This window comes from Mobula hypostoma, chromosome 4, assembly GCF_963921235.1.
Source record: "Mobula hypostoma chromosome 4, sMobHyp1.1, whole genome shotgun sequence".
NCBI classification, from domain to species: Eukaryota; Metazoa; Chordata; class Chondrichthyes; order Myliobatiformes; family Myliobatidae; genus Mobula; species Mobula hypostoma.
The window spans coordinates 153,731,159-153,748,446 of record NC_086100.1 but is presented as its reverse complement, the minus strand read 5'-3'; the positions used below and the strand labels follow the sequence as shown (position 1 = coordinate 153,748,446).

General features: G+C 41.3%; 1 protein-coding gene across 3 annotated transcripts in view; it reads right to left on the bottom strand.

Moving 5' to 3' along the window:
• hgsnat (heparan-alpha-glucosaminide N-acetyltransferase) overlaps positions 1-17,288 on the bottom strand; it is a 92,270-nt gene that overhangs the window by 45,221 nt on the left and 29,761 nt on the right. For all 3 annotated transcript variants that reach the window (XM_063046756.1, XM_063046754.1, XM_063046755.1), the window contains exons 4-5: positions 2,763-2,890; positions 1,790-1,859 (exon numbers count right to left, since the gene is read on the bottom strand). In XM_063046756.1, the coding sequence (XP_062902826.1) occupies positions 1,790-1,859; positions 2,763-2,890 (198 nt within the window). The remainder of the gene's footprint in view (positions 1-1,789; positions 1,860-2,762; positions 2,891-17,288) is intronic.

Sequence of the window (17,288 nt, the reverse complement as noted above, 5' to 3'; positions counted from 1 at the left end):
CCATTTCCTAACTTGTGCTTTTGAATAACGTTTTCGCAGAGTTTCTTGGAGTATCCTTGTGTCTTCATGATGTAGTTTTTGCCAGGATACTGACTCACCAGCAGATGGACCCTCCAGACACAGGTATAATTTTACTGCAATCAATTGTAACATCTTGACTGCACATGGTGATCTCCGTTTAACCAAATATGTGACTTCTAAAAACCAAACGGCAGCACCAGAGATGATTTGGTGTGTCATATTATGGGGGTGAATACTTATTAAATCAGTTATCTTGTGTTTTATATTTGTAATTAATTTATATCACTTTGTAGAAATCTGCTTTCACTTTGACACAAAAACTGTTGATCATAAAAACTTCCGGGGTTGGGGGGGGCGGTCGGGGTGACTTTTGAAAGGCACTGTGGATGACACTAGTTGTCACGTAATTGGATTCAAAATTGGCCTGTACTCAGAAGGCAGAGGGTGGTAGTAGATGGAGATATTCTGCCTGGAGGTCAGTAACCACTTATGTTCCGCAAGGATCTGTTGTGGGATCTACTACCTGGATTATAGATCATGTCTCATAAGATAGGTTGAATGAGCTACGGCTTTTCTCTTTGGAGCGAAGGAGGGTGAGACTTGATAGAAATGTACTGTATAAGATGATAAGAGGCACTGATAATGTGGAGAGCTGCCACCTTTTTCCCCAAGGTGGAAATAGCTGATACAAGTAGGCATACTTTTAAGGTGATTGGATAAGAGCATAGGGGGAGAATAGAGACACTATACATGCGAGCATCTAACTCTAATTTTGACTGAAGTTCAACGGAAGCCAATTAAACTATATTTTAAATGTGACATCCTTTCATACATGCCTTGCAGCATTTCATTGTTACTTAAGAGGAAGACTATCTCACCCGTGTGCCATCATATCCCCTCATGAAGGCATTTTAAAAAAATTCAATAATTGGGAAAAATGTGGTAACAATGGAGGATCATAAGGACCTATTTCTAGTTATAGAAACTGCAAAATCAGCAGGGTATTCACAGATAGAGTAGTCTAAATCCCAAACCCCTTTAACTATACTTCAGTACAAACAGCTGATGCTTGGATATTGGTCAAGAGCAGAAATGGTTTATTAAGGCAAGTGGAACTGAAAAACTAAGCTAAATTGTTTGGATAAAGATTGTAAAATGAAATTCCAACAGAGGGGATCAAAAGAAAAGAAATTTAATTAAACAGTTTGGGAAAAATTATGGTTAGTTGGTAGTTAACAAGGTGCAAATCTAATCATAGAAGTAGCTAGCACAAGACCATAAGACATTGGATCAGAATTAGGCCACAAAGCTGACTGAATCTGCTGCGTCATTCCATCGTGGCTGATTTATTGTCTCTCTCAACCCCTTCGCCCACCTTCTCCCCATAGCCTTTGATGCCCTTACTAATCAAGGACCTATTCACCTCCGCTTTAAATATACCACAGCAACAAATTATATAGACAGTTATTAGGATGTGGAATGGCTAACCAGGAAACAGTGAAGGAAAAAGAATCTATGACAGCTTTTGAAAGCTTACTGATAACAAAAGATTGAGAGAGATTGTAGAAATGGAGATAAAAATGTATATCAGAATTTACAATCTTGCTCACCAGAGGAGTCTGTTTTACAGGACATACTAAATGGATTCACAGCTTGTTAAGTACAGTCAGGAGACTAACTGTAGGCACCAGCTAGTATCAAAGACATGATTTTTCTATACAACACCAAAAATTCATTCATTGAGTAATTCTTAAATTATACCACTTACCCTTGTATGAACTGTCCAAAACACATGAGAAGGACGATTCCAACAAAGGCAAGGAATGCATATAAAATTGCTGTGGGATAAACACAACAAGTTAATTTTGAATTAATAAAGCACTGTAGAAGAACTTCTGAACGGGGAGAAAAAATGATAAACCAGGAGGGAAAAAAAACAGGTTTGTACAAATGCTTATAGTTGACTTAAGTATATCGTACCAGCCTCTAGTGTATGGATACCACATACCACATACACTGTGGCCACTTTATTAGGTACATCTATCTACTCAATGTAAGTATCTAATCAGCCAATCATGTGGCAGCAACTCAATGCATAAAAGCATGTAGACATGGTCAAGAGGTTCAGTTGTTGTTCAGAGCAAACATCAGAATGTAAAAGAAATGTGATCTACATGGCTTTGACTGTGAATGAGTGCTAGTGCCAGACAGAGTGATTTGAGTATCTCAAAAACTAATGATCTCCTGGGACTTTCATGCACAACACTCTCTAGAGTTTACAGAGAACGGTGTGGAGAAAACATTCTGTGAGCAGCAGCCTTGTTAATGAGGGAGATGATAAGAGAATGGCGAGACTGGTTTAAACTGACAAGAAGGTGACAGTAACTCAAATAACCATATGTTACAATAGTGGTATTCAGAAGAGCATCTCTGAACGTTTAACACATCGAGCCTTGAAGTGAATGAGCTACAGCAGGAGTACACCATGAACATACACTCAGTGTACACTTTGTTAGGTACAGGAGGTAGCTCATAAAGTGGCCACTAAGTATACATTCTGCATACTGTTGTATAAAGAAAACCTGCTCTAATCTTGTGTTAAATAGAAATACCTTGTTCCTGTTCTTGACAGAATTCCCTCTAAAACAGATTAAAATGCTAGCTCTCTTTCTTCGCTTCCTATAAAGAATATTCAGCTTCCCACTTTAAGCAAGGTAAAATGAAGCAACACTTGTACATACGAAGATTGCTGTTGATGGGTGCTTTGTCAGTAATGACGTTACAGGTCACTGTCCCACTCGCATTACTCCGGTTGGCCTTTCTCACCCATAAGGAATAGTGTCCAAACTCCCCAAAGCTTTCATGAACCCTGCAAGAGGCATACAGAGGGGCAACTATAAGAAATCAATCTATATTTACCTTTGGTGCTCAACCATTGAAATAGTTTTATTCTGTACTTGCAACATAGAAACATAGAAAACCTACAACACAATACAGACCCTTCAGCCCACAAAGCCGTGCCAAACATGTCCTTACCTGAGAAATTACGTAGGGTTACCCATAGCCCTCTATTTTTCTGAGCTCCATGTACCTGTCCAGGAGTCTCTTAAAAGACCCCATCGTATCTGCCTCCACCATCGCCGGCAGCCCATTCCACACACTCACCACTCGCTGCGTAAAAAAACATACCCCTGATATCTCCTCTGTACCTATTTCCAAGCACCTTAAAACTGTGCTCTCCCTTGCTAGCTATTTCAGCCCTGGGAAAAAGGGTTGATAGAATCTTTACATTGTACATTACACATTTAATAAATGATGCTCCAGTATTTTTTCAATATTTTTATTAGTTTCTACATAGAAGAATACAGAGTACAAGACAGTGTATATAAAAGGTCAAAAAAGGATTTTAAAAACTACCAATTACATTATATCTATTCATAACAACAATCTCATTACCCCATATTCATGTAAGTTAGTCAATAGTTATATAGAAATATACTAACTTATTACAAAAAAAAGTCTAACCCCTACCAAAACCAAAACTGCTTATTAAGGAGAAAAAAGGTAAAATACCTTCTCGTATAATAAAAAAAATTAATAATAGCCAACATCTGAATTTAAACAACGAATTGAGGGTTTTGAAAGTTTTGAAAATAATTCAGAAAAGGTCCCCACAATGTTTTGAGAGTCTTGACGAGATTCAAAAATTGAACTACAAATCTTCTCTAAATCTAAGCATGACATAACACTGCATAAACATTGAGCATGAGTAGGAGGAAAAATATCTTTCCATTTAAACAAAAGTGCCCTCCTGGCTACAAGAGAGGTAAAGGCCAAAATATGTAAATCAGATGTCTTCAGCTTGACATCTTGTCCTGCAACAATACCAAATAGGGCCGTCAGAGGATTAGACTTAAAATTGACATTGAAAAGTAAAGAAAACGTTTGAAAAACTTCCTTCCAATATTTTTCTAGACACAGACAAGTCCAAAACATACGAATTAATGAAGCTTCTCCATTATTACATCTGTCACAGTAGGGAGATATATCCGAACAAAAACGAGAAAGCTTATCCTTAGTCATATGGACTCTATGTACCACTTTAAATTGTATGAGGGAATGGCGAGCACATAGCAATGAAGTATTAACCAGTTTAAAAATTTCATTCTAAGTTTCCTCAGATATTGACGTCTGTAAATCTTGTTCCCAAAGATTCTTAATTTTGTCTAAAGGAACATTCCTCGTCTCCAGTAACATAGCATAAATATTAGATATTGAACCATTATGAAAAGGTGTCAAACTAAAAATTACGTCTAGTAAGTTCTTGTCTGAGCTTATAGGAAATGTGCATAATTGAGATCTTAGAAAGTCTCTGATTTGTAGATATCTAAAAGAGTGAGTTTTGGATAAGCTATATTTTTAAATGAGAAAAGATTTCCTCCAACAAACAGATCCCAAAAACATTTAATACCCAACCTGTCCCATTCTTTAAAAACTAAATCAGTCATGGAGGGTTTAAAAAAAATTAGAATAAATGGGACTAGAAAGGGAAAATCTCAATAAACCAAAATGTTTTCTAAATTATATCCAGATCTCAGAGTATGTTTAACTATTAAATTATCAGTTAGTTTACTTACAAATAAAGGAAGTGAGGATCCAAGAAGAGAAATAATAGAAAATTTATTAACAGTTAGCTTCTAAAGAAACCCATACCAGATAGTCTACACGATTATATAATATAGCCAAATCTTAAGATATCGTATATTAACTGCCCAATAATAAAACCTAAAATTAGTTGAGGCTAAACTTCCAGACTTTTTAGGTTTTTGAAGACGAACTTTATTTAAACAAGGACGTTTATTTTTCCATATATAGGAGGATAGAGTAGATTCAAGAGAGTCAAAAAAGGATTTAGGAATAAAAACAGGTAAAGCCTGAAAAAGATATATAAATTTAGGTAGAATATTCACTTTAATAGAATTAATTCATCCAATCAACGATATTGAAAGAGGTCTAAGGATATCACAGATTCCGATATCTCCTGAGAAGGAGAGTAAATAACACTTAATACATGGCGTATATTAAAATGGGAATGTCGGTTTTTAAATACATCCAGTCTGATCATCAGAAATAACAGAAGGTAAAATATTTTCAATCCTACAAGCCAGAACTTTAGAAAGAATTTTAGTATCAACACTGAGTAACGAAATTGGTCTATATGAAGAGCACTCAGCTGGGTCCTTGTTCTTTTTTAGGATAGGCAAAATAGAAGCTTCATAAAAAGACTGAGGCAAACTACCCAATTTGAAAGAATCCAAAAAGACTAAGTGTATCTGTGGTATAATTAATGAAGAAAAAGCCTTATAAAGTTCTCCAGAAAATCCATCTGGACCCGGATGGAGCCTTCCCCGAGTGTAATGAAGGTATAGCCTCGGCGATTTCCTCATAAGAAATGGGTTGATCCATCTGTTTGCAATTATCTGCAGAAATTGCAGGGATATTTAATTAATCTAGAAAATTATTCATTACAGTATTATCTTTAGGGGAATCAGAACTATAAAGTTCAGAATAGAATTCTCTAATGGTATCATTTATTTCAGAGTGATCAATTGTCCTATCACCATTAGTTTTCCAAATGTCTTTAATCTGTCGTTTAACTACAGAAGTTTTTAATTGGTTGGCCAATACTTTGCCTGATTTATCTCCGTGAATGTAAAATTGAGTTTTATCTTTAAGAAGTTGACTTTCAATTGGATATGTTAACAGAAGATCACATTTAGTTTTAACTTCAAAGCGTCTTTTATATAAAACAGGATCTGGAGCTATAGCATATTTTTGATCTAATTGTTTCAATTGATTGGCTCATTCAATTCTTTATTAGCTTTATTCTTAACACTCGCAGTATAAGAAATAATTTGTCCTCTAATATAGGCCTTGAAAGTATCCTATACAATAAGATTAGAAGTCTCTTCCTTTTTATTCTCTTCAAAAAACAAAATATGCTTCTCTAGAAATTTTTAAAATTCCTTATGAGATAACAAAGTTTTATTAAAACGCCAAAATCTGTTGGTTTGAGGAAGACCAGTGAGTTTTAAAGATATTCTCCTCCCATCACCAAAGAATAAAGATTCAGATCTGGTAAAAATGAAAAAAAAAGGCTCAAAGAATCCTGGATCATCTACATTTGGGGCATACATATTTGCAAATACTATTAATTTGTTATCTAGTTTTCCTGAAATTATAACGAAACATCCATCAGTATCAGACACTACTTTATGTTGGACAAAGGAAAGTGTATTATCTATAAAGAATCAAAATTCCTCTAGATATGGCCTGAAAAGAAGAGTGAAAAGAAGAGTGAAAACAAAGTCCATTCCAACGGCTAAAAAAACATAGATTAACACATTTGCGTATGTGAGTTTCTTGTAAGAAAATAACAGGGATCTTAAATTTCCTAATACAAGCAAAAATCTTATTACGCTTAACAGGGTTATTTAACCCTTTCACATTAAAAGTAGGTAAATTAATAGTTTGATCCATTTTTAATATTATTTAAAGGAAGGGTTAAAATGTAAGTTAAAAACCAAGCCATAAACCTTGAGAAATGGTAACCAAGCAATAAGTTGGCTAAAAATTTGAAAACAGCTTCTGAGGGGAATAAAAAACCATACCTCCGCCCACCTCCCCAAAAAAAGAAAACCGACCAATAGAAAAATTGGCATCTACAACTACAGACAACCCCCCAAAAAAACCTAGCGATCACTCCAATTAGTTTCAAGGTTATTTATATTCCAACCTAGACTAAACAATATCCAAACAAGAGATTCAATTCTCGTATATCAAAAATACAGTATTAAAAAGTATGACAGTAAATTAGTTACAAAGGTTTACCAAAAGTAAAAGATACAATTATTCATACAGAAAGACATTAAACAGTTAATCTTGTATCTTCATGGAAAAACAGACTAAGCAGTTAGCCTTCAAATTTTAAAAATCTTTATGCTTCAGCATTCAAATGAAACCATTTAAAGGATCCAGCTTTCATGAGATTCTCAGTAAAACTGGGTAGCCAAGGGATGGGTTAAAACCCTTGTTTAAAAAAAAATCCAACAAAACTTGATTAAACTTAGCATGGTCCTGCATAACCTCAAGCGAATAATCTTCGAGAACCTTAATATTCCACCTAATAACCAATCATGCCCCTTCCACTGGATTTGCAAATTAAAAGCTCCTCATTTAATCTTGTGTCTCCATGCAAAGAGAAACTAAACAGCTAGCCTTCAGATTTTAAAAACCTTTGTGCTTCAACAGTCAAGCGGAACCATTCGAAAGATTCGTCTGTAAGTGTGATTCTGAGTCGGGCTGGGTAGCGAAGGGAAGGCTTGAAACCCTTATTGAAAAGCTCGGACATTACTTCTTTAACTTAACACGTTCCTGCATAACCTCAGGCGAGTAATCTTCGACAATTCTAATCTCACGACCATTATAATCAAACATGCCTCTTCGTCGAGATTCAAGAATTAAAGAGTTCCTTTGTTTTAAATTCCTGAAAACAGATTATTATTGATTTTGGTCTCTGACCCTTAGGAGGTCTAAACGCAGGAGATCTGTGAACTCGATTGCTCATAAGCACAGACATCAAAATCTCCGGAAATAACTCTTGCAAAAAGTTTACAAAAAACTCCATAGGATGATTACCTTCGATTAATTCTTCGAGACCCAGAACCCATAGGTGGTTCCCTCTACTTCTATTTCCTAGGTTGATAATCTTCTGTCTTAACTTTTCATTGGACTTCAATTGCTTTTCACAAAGCTTCTGCAATTCATCCACTTCCATTTCCAGAGACGACAAAATTTCTTCATTTTTTATACGTTTACCGTGTTCATTAAGAGTTTGTTGAATAGAATCCAATTTACCATCTATTTGTTTAAATTCAGAGCTGAATTGTTGAAACTTCTCAGAGGCTTCTCGTGTACGACTTTGCAGCAAATCCATTGTAAGGGTGTTTGAGGCGAGGCGAGTGGCTGAGGAGTTTTTGGCCGGAGGAGTTTGGTGCAATGTGAGAAAATTGACCGGACATACCAGTTAAACTTCCTGGTGTTGGAACAGACGGTGGTGGACCTGGGGATGGAAACTCAGGTCGTCAATCTGAATGAGACACAGGGGGGAGAGGGGATTTGCACTACTGAACTGAGTGCTCAGAAATGCCGGCCGGAGACTGAGTGCCGTACTTGTGGGATGACCATTGCTGACTTGGAATTCATGCTCGTCAACGTGGAGAAGGAGCAACGGAATTCCGAGCCAACACTGCGGTCATGTACTGATGAATTAATCCAGCAAGAAGAAACAATGACCCACCTTCAAAGGGATCAGCAGAAATTCAAGACATCGATCCAGAAAAGACTGGAAGACTTACAAGTTGGGGAAGATTAAGGAAGTGTTCTGCCTAAGGCCAATAGAAAACCAAGAGCCCAGGGAAGGGAGTTTGACTACACTCCAGAGGAGGTGAAGAAATGGAGGACAGATCTCGGAAAAGAGGGGCAGACGCTTGAAAGGAACCTGAAGATGACTATCGACAGGTTAAATGAAGTGGAAAAACTGAAAGTTGACCAGGAAGACGTCATCAGGAAGAAAAAACTGGAGGCTGAACATCCTTTAACTGCTACTTTTCAGGTCAGGGTGGGAGAAGCTGGTGGGTTAGCTGCGTCCCAGACTGAGATGGTCAAGAACCGTGAGTCAGAACTACTGAGGCTGCGGCGAGAGTTGAAGGAGTCCCCGAAGAAGCTGACATCTCGACTGCAAGAGGCTGAAGGGGTAGCCCTGGCTAAATGTTTCAGTTTGGAGAAACTCAAACAGCAGCTACCGATCGAGGGAATGAGGAAAAATACAGATTCGAAGGATGATGTGCTGGATATGTGGTACTTGCTGCTTTTCGCTAACTTCTCCGTGATTGAGGAAGAGACCTTTGGCCCTTCTCCCACTGAGTCAGGTGTAGGGGGGACGCCTAGCTGTGGGCAGTCTGAGTTACAGCAGGACCAGGAAGGAAAAGGAGCGGGGCCCCGGACACGGGACAAGGGCTCCGAGTTGTAATGGTGGCCTGAGTGAGAGAGGAGTTGGCAGGCAGGCCCGAGGTATCCCTAGTAGTGTCTGAGCCTTTAGGGTTTAGGGGAGGGGGTACGGAGGTCTCGGAGGATTAGGAAGCTCCCAGATAAGTTAGCCTATGTAGCGCTCGTGGGACGGGCGTAAGGTCCACTGTCACTGTGTGTATTTGTGTATGTGTGTGTTGTGTGTCTGCAGGACTGGTTGGCGAGTTATTTAGAAGTCATGAGGACATGACTTTGTTTGGTGGGGGGAGAGTGTAAGGGGGTTTCGTCTTTTATGTTACTGCTTAGGCTAATTAAAATGGCTTCTTTGTTATGTTATACTTGGGAATGCTTCTTTGTTATGTTAAACGCTGAGAAAGTTCTTGCGCTAGCAGCTTGTTTTGGGTTACAGTGTGATAAGAACACGCTACGAACCAATTGGGATAGTTATGTTTTTGGTGTATTTGAAGATATTGTATGCACGGGGTTTTGGGAGAGAAGGCGGGAGAGAGAGACAGAGGATGGACCAGGTGCTGTGAGTCTGCTAACGGGGTCGGACCCTGAGCAAGGCGTTCAACAAGGAGAGGAGACGGAGACGGACTCGTGTGGAGCGTCTGGTCGACCACCATTGTTGGTCCCAGGCGGCCGGTCGAGGTGATCCGAGGGGTCGCAGGGTGAAGAAAAAGGGTCTTCAGCTCCAACTGTTTGTGCACGAAGAGATTGAACTTTGATAAGTGTGCCGCCTTTTATTTTCCTTTTATATTTTATTCTCAATTAATTATAGTTCCAGTAATATTTATAAACTGTAAATCATTTAATCGTATCTGGTGTATTGTCTGTTATTTGGGTGGGGTGGGATACATCACACAGCATCCACACAAACAGATTTCCCAGTTTGGCGGGGCCGAGGGCTGTTTCCCTAGACGACAGCAAGCCGCGCGACCCTGAGGCTGGCCAGGGGGGCTACATTGTGCGGGCTTTGTCCGGGATTGGACTTTTTTTTTTTTTCCTCACACATATAACCTTTTCCATTTTTTTATATGTATAAAACTACAATTATTTATACATTCTTAAGTACACATTGAGATAGTGGCGTTTGGGATAGTGTCCACCCCAAGAGGGGCGGAGGCATGCGAGACGTGCGCGGAGCGATCTCGCAGTTGTTAGATGAGTGGCAGTGCTCGGCTGAGGGAGAGCGACAGGGATTGGTTGAAAGTTTATTAGGTGGGCTGGTGATGGTGTTAGAGCTGTCAGGTTCACTTACACTGTAGTGACGGCTGTCAGTTATTTGAAGGTGCGGGGGGGGGGAGGGAAGGTTTTCAGTGTGTCTTCTCTGGCTAGGAGGGCGGCTAAATTGCTTGCAGTGCCGGGGGATCATTTCAGGGGATCAACCCCTCCTTCAGTTGTTCAGCTGATCAGAGAGGTGTCGGGAAACTTCGTGGAGGCCCAGTGGGGGAACGGCTTGGGCTCTCTGGGGAAGCACGTTCCCAGCAATGTACCAATGAACTTCTGAAAGGAAAAGACCCTATTCCTGAAGGCTTAGAGGGACCATGCCCCAGGGTGTCATTACGGATAGAGGGAAGCAATGCTAAAGCCATCCTCTTCCCTGGGGCGCAGGTCAAGTTGTTGTACAGTTTGTTTTACAACCGGTATCTGAAGCATTTACCCTTGACAACCGCAAGGGCACCGGAGATTTTGGGTACCAGTGCCAGTAGTTATCCAGAAGACGATGATTGGTTAATGACCCTGGAGTTCATGGGGGCATTGTCTGGGCACCCAGTGTGTCGAGTTGCTTCTGAGGACGTGTGTAGCAGCCCTGAGCCGGTACCAAATTTCGACGAGACCCAGCGGTGGTACGGCCTGGGGAAAGTAACTGAGGGTGAGACCCTCTTAGCAGCCGTTCCGAACTACCATGAGGGAGGGGAGTTGACCGCTGAAGACACCTCAGTGAGAGAGAGGTCGCGGCAACTGGACCCTGGCGGCATGGAAGATGAAGGCAGCGTGTGTGTGGATTATGCGACGTGGTTTAATTGCTGGATCTGAGGAGTAGACGTTGCCAGATCCTGAGGAGTGCGGCTGTCGAGCCGAAGACAGCCGTTATTATTTCCCTAGGATTCTTCTGATCCGAAAAGATGCCCAAGGGCATATCCGGAGCCCCTGCATCCTTCCTGCGGGGCATGAGGAAGACCATGGGGGAAGTGAAGGTGTGTGGAGTTTTGGCGTATCTGGATGACTGCCGAGAGCTTGGATTCGCCGGGGGGGGGGGGGGGGGACTATGAGGCAAGGCAAGTGGCTGAGCCCGGGCGAAAGAAGTGAAGTGTCACATGCAGAGGAGTTTGTGGCCGGAGGAGTTTAGTGCAATGTGAGAAAATTGACCCGACATACCAGTTGCGCTTCCTGGTGTTGGAACAGACGGTGGTGAACCTGGGGATGGAAACCCAGGTCGTCAATCTGAATGAGACACAGTGGAGAGGGGGGATTTGCACCGCTGAACTGAGTGCTCAGAAATGCTTGTTTTGGGTTAGAGTGTGATAAGAATATGTTACGAACCAATTGGGATAGTTGTTACGTTTTTGGTGTATTTGAAGATATTGTATGCGCGGGGATTTGGGAGAGAAGGCGGGAGAGAGAGACAGAGGATGGACCAGGTGCTGTGAGTCCGCTAACAGGGTCGGCACCCGAGCGGGGCGTTCGACAAGGAGAGGAGACGGAGACAGACTCGTGTGGAGCGTCTGGTCGACCACCGTTGTTGGTCCCAGGCGGCCGGTCGAGATGATCCGAGGGGTCGCAGGGTGAAGAAGAAGGGCCCTGAGCTCCAACTGTTTGTGCACGAAGAGATTGAACTTTGATAAGTGTGCCGCCTTTTATTTTCCTTTTATATTTTATTCTCTGTTAGTTATATAGTTCCAGTAATATCTATAAACTATAAATCATTTAATCGTATCTGGTGTATTGTCTGTTACTTGGGCGGGGTGGGGTACATCACACAGCATCCACACAAATGGATTTCCCAGTTTGGCGGGACTGAGGGCTGTTGCCCTAGACGACAGCGAGCTGAGCAACCGAAGCTGGCTGGGGGGGCTACACCATAATAAAATCCAAAGAAGCAGGGGAATCATCTTTTTTAGTACCTCTGGCCCTCCTTATAGCCATAATGAAAGAATATTACACTTAAGAAAGTTTCGAGACAGGTTGGAAATGGTAAGATAACTTGCGCTGGAGCAACTGCAGATTGCTGTTACTCCATCAGCCACCACCAGGAAATCCCACTCCAGTATTTTTTATTGTATTGTTCTTATTTTGAAATATAAATATTTGCACTTAAATTAGTTGAAATCAGTATGATGATGATATTGAAGAAATAATCATGATCTTACAATATAGGAACAGAATTAGGCCATTTGGTCCATCAAGTCTGCTCCTCTATTTTATCATGGCTGATCCATTTTCCTTTTCAGCCCCAGTCTCCTGCCTTCACTATATATCCCTTCAAGCTCTGACTAATCAAGAATCTATCAACCCCTGCCTTGAATACACACAATGACTTGGACACCACAGCCACCAATGGCAAAGAACTCCACAGATTCACTCTCTAGCTAAAGAAATCATCTGACATTCCCATTTACAGCTCTCAATCCATCTTTTGATAACTTCTCTTCACATTTTCTTTTGACTTGCACCATCTCTATGTCACATTACATTTAACCAATACATTACTTAATTTTCCTTTTGCTTCTTCCTCCCCTTCCTCTTTGCATTTTAAGACCCGCTGATTTTTAACTTGTTCCAGTTCAAATATATTATCTAAAATGTTACTAGCTCCCTCTCTATGGATGCTATATATAATTTTTAAAAATAGAATAAATGGTGATGCTTCTTGCTATTTGACTGCTATGCATGAGAAGCAGATCTTTGAGCTCAAGTTAATTTTGCTGCCCAAACGTCTCATCTCGATTCTCTTGCAATACAAAAATTTATTACGCTATGTCTGAAAACTTAGAGCTCCCTAAAAATTCCAAGGATTCACAGTCCTGGAACTTATTCTGTAGCGTAATCATGATCTGGAGTTCTGCCCACAAAGGGCAGCAGCAGTTTCAATGGTGATATTCAACAGAAATGGATAGATAGTTGAGGGAGAAAATAATTTACAGAAAGAGCTAGGAACAGGATTGATAACATTGCACTTAAAGATAGAAGATGTGGTTTTGAGAGGAGAAAAACTGCATCTACTCTACAGTTCTAAGAAATATTCTTTCAGTTCTAGGCAAGTGGCCCTCAACATTGTACTGTTCTTTCCAACCCCACCCAAGTTTGAAGAAAACAGGCACTCAGTCACTAAACTGTCAAACCCTCAGAACTAAAAATCTGATATCACATCAGAATCAGATTTATTATCACCGGCATGTGGCGTGAAATTTGATAACTCAGCAGCAGCAGTTCAATGCAATATACAATATAGGAGAGAGAAAAAATAAAAACAATAATAATAAGTAAACCAATTACAGCATATGTATATTGAATAGATTAAAAAACATGCAAAAAACAGAAATACTGTATATTAAAAAAAGTGAGGTAGTATCCAAGGATTCAATATCCATTTAGGAATAGGATGGCAGAAGGGAAGAAGCTGTTCCTGAAATGCTGAGTGCGTGCCTTCAGGCTTCTGTACCTCCTACCTGATGGTAACAGTGAGAAAAGGACATGCCCTGGGTGCTGGAGATCCTTAATAATGGACACTGCCTGGCTGAGACACCGCTCCTTGAAGATGTCCTGGGTACGTTGTAAGCTAGTACCCAAGATGGAGCTGACTGGATTTAAAACCCTATGCAGCTTCTTTTGGTCCTGTGCAATAGCCCTCTCCCCATACTATTCAATAAATTCCTGGTTAATCTTTTACAGCACTCTGCAGCTGTACTGAACCATAACACTCTATTACCTTATAATCTAAAAGTCTATCAGATTCTTGCACGGTCTGTCCCTAACTGCCAGAGTTACAAACTCAGGGCCACAGCAGGCATCAAGATTTCCCTCAAGACACAGATAAAACAGACCTGACCTCACCAATATTATCCTTACACCAATGCCCCACAAGCCTGCTTTCTCAGTCTTGGCATTACTTTCTCCACACTCATAACTGGATAGTCAGATTCTACTCAAACTCCATTTACAAGTCTGCAGATAACACCACTGTAGTGGGCCAGATCTCAAACAATGATGAAACAAAGTACAGGAAGGAAATAGGAAGGCTTGCAGCATGGTGTCAAGATAACAACCTCACCCTCAATGTCAGCTGGTCATTGACTTCAGGGTATAGGGTGCAGAATATACCCCCATCTGTATCAAAGCTGAGGTGGAGGAGGTTGATAGCTCAGGTTTCTAGGTGTAAATGTCACCAACAAATTATCCTGGTCCAATCACATGAAAGCACACCAGCGCTTTTATTTGCTTAGAAGGCTAATGAAATTCAGTACTTCCTTAATGACAGTCACCTAATTTTATAAATCCACCACAGAAAGCATCCTATCAGATGCAGCATAGATTGGTATTGCAACGGCTCTGCCTAAAACTACAAAAATATCAGAGTAACACAGACAAAATGTGGAGGAACTCAGCAGGCCAGGCAGCATCTATGGAAAAAAGTACAGTTGATGCTTAGGGCCGAAACCCTTCGGCAGGACTGGAGAAAAAAAGATGAGGAATAGATGAAAGGTGGGGGGCGGGAGGGAGAGAGAAACGCCAGGCAATAGGTGAAACTTGGAGGGAGAAGAATGAAGCAAAGAGCTAAGAAGTTGATTAGTGAAAGAGACAGAAGGGTATGGAAGAAAAAAGGGCGGGGAGGAGGCAATAGGCAGGCAAGGAGATAACATGAGAGAGGGACAAGAGAATGGGAAATGGTGAAGGGCCATTACCATTCAGGGTCCCAAACAGTCCTTCAGGTGAGGTGACACTTCACCCGAGAGTCTGTTGGGGTCATATATTGTGTTCAGTGCTCCCGGTGTGACATCTAGTATATCGTTGAGACCTGACGTAGATTGGAAGACTGCTTCGCCAAGCATCTATGCTCTCTCTGTCTGCCAGAACAAGCAGCATCTCCCAGTGGCTACCCATTTTAATTCCACTTCCCATTCCAATATGTCAATCCATGGCCTCCTCCACTGTTAGGATAAGGCCACATTTGGTTGGAGGAACAACACCTTATATTCCATTTGGGTAGCTGCCAACCTGATGGCATGAATATCGATTTCTCAAATTTCCAGTAATGCCTCCACCCACCCCACCCCCTTCACTATTTCCCATCCCCTTGTCCCTCTCTCATGTTATCTCCTTGCCTGCCCATCACCTCCCTCTGGTGCTCTTCCCCACCCTTTTTTTCATCCATGGCCTTCTATCTTTTTCAGCAATCAACTTCCTAGCTCCTTGCTTCATTCCTTCCCCTCCAAGTCTTACCTATTGCCTGGCGTTGCTCACTTCTCTTCCTCCACCCCTTTCAAATCTATGCCTCAGTTTTTTTTTCCCTCCAGTATTTTGTGTAAAAGAGTACAGTCCACATTTCAGGCCGAAACCCTTGAGCAGGACTGAGCACTGAGTACCCAGGTACATTGCTTTATATACTGTTGCTGAGGACAGGGGCAGAAGAGGGGGAGCAACCTACCAGGGAAAGCCACAGTGATCAGGACTTTGGCACTGAGTCTGGGTCTGTAGCTCAGAAGAAAAGAGGCAGAAGAGGAGAGCAGTGGTAATAGTGGATTCAATAGTCAGGGGAAAAGACAGGAGATTGTGGATGTGAAAGAGACACCCAGATGGTATGTCGCCTCCCAGGTGTCAGGAACATCTCAGATCAAGTTCACAGCATTCATAAGGGGGAGGAAGAGTAGCCAGAAGTCATGCTAAACACTGATACCAATGGCATTGCTAGGAAAAGGGATGAGACCCTAAAGAGGAAATACAGGGAGCTGGGAAGGAAGCTAAAAAGCAGGACCTCAAAGGTAGTAATTTCAGAATTGCTGCCAATGTTGCCTCGAAGGTGCGCATGCACACATCTTTTGCTACTAGTGCACAAAGGAATTGCACAAAGAATTTGCGTCATGATAGACTTTAGGACCTGGGAGCAGACCACTGCCCACGGCTGCTGCTGTCTGAAGTCGGGGTAATTCAGTGTAAATATAAATTAAACACCATCTAGAATTACTGATCCATTAATTTTAATATGTTAGTGGCATCAATCAACGGAACAGAAGTACCGTGAATTCAGCAGCAACCACGAGTGGCGATTCCTGAGCTCCCCAGCTCCCCCAGCTGCTAAAGTCCATCCTCACAACACAAATTATTTGTGCAGTTCCTTTGTGCACTAGTAGCAAAAGATATGAACGTGGCAAACTCCATGTGGTACATTGATTGCCGCCTGTGCCACACACCAATGAGGGCAAGAATAGGATGATATAGCAGATGAATGTGTGACTGAAGAATTGCTGCAGGGGGTAGGGTTTCATGTGGATTATTGGGATTTCTTCTGGAGAAAGTATTTCATACAAAAAAAAGACAAGTTACACCTGGATTTGAGAAAAACAGATGTCCTTATTAACAGATTTGCTAGAGCTGCTGGGGAGGGTTTAAACTAGGTTGGAAAACAAAGTGGTCAGAGGAAGCAGCAGGTAATGTATATGTATAGAGACTATAAGGAAGGATAGGCGATGGATAGAACATAATTGTAGTCAGTTGGATGGGTTGAAATGTGTTTACTTTAGTGTCAGAAGCATCAGGAACAAAGGTGATGAACTTAAAGCATGGACCAGTATTTGGAGTGTGACGAAAGACCAAGTTATCAGAAGATTGATGCTGATGAGAGAGATAAGAGAGACAAAGGGAGAAGCGTTCAAAATGTTAATGAGAGAGGAGAGAGATTAACGAAAAGAGAAACAGTTCCGAGTATTGACAGACCGGTTGCTTTGAACCTGAACTGTTTGAAGTTTGATGGACAGGCGATACCCCAGCAGGGGGATAAAAGGAACAGGTTCGCTAAGGCAAGACAGACACCACGAGATCACGAGATAACGAGACCCTGGAAAAGCGGTGTGCCCCCACAAGTTGGTGGGAGTTTGGAGGTCTGGTCGCGGGACCGACCATAGATGCACAGGGTGAAAAGGTACGATCAGCGGGAACCTGGTGTGTGTGTCCGCCCTTGC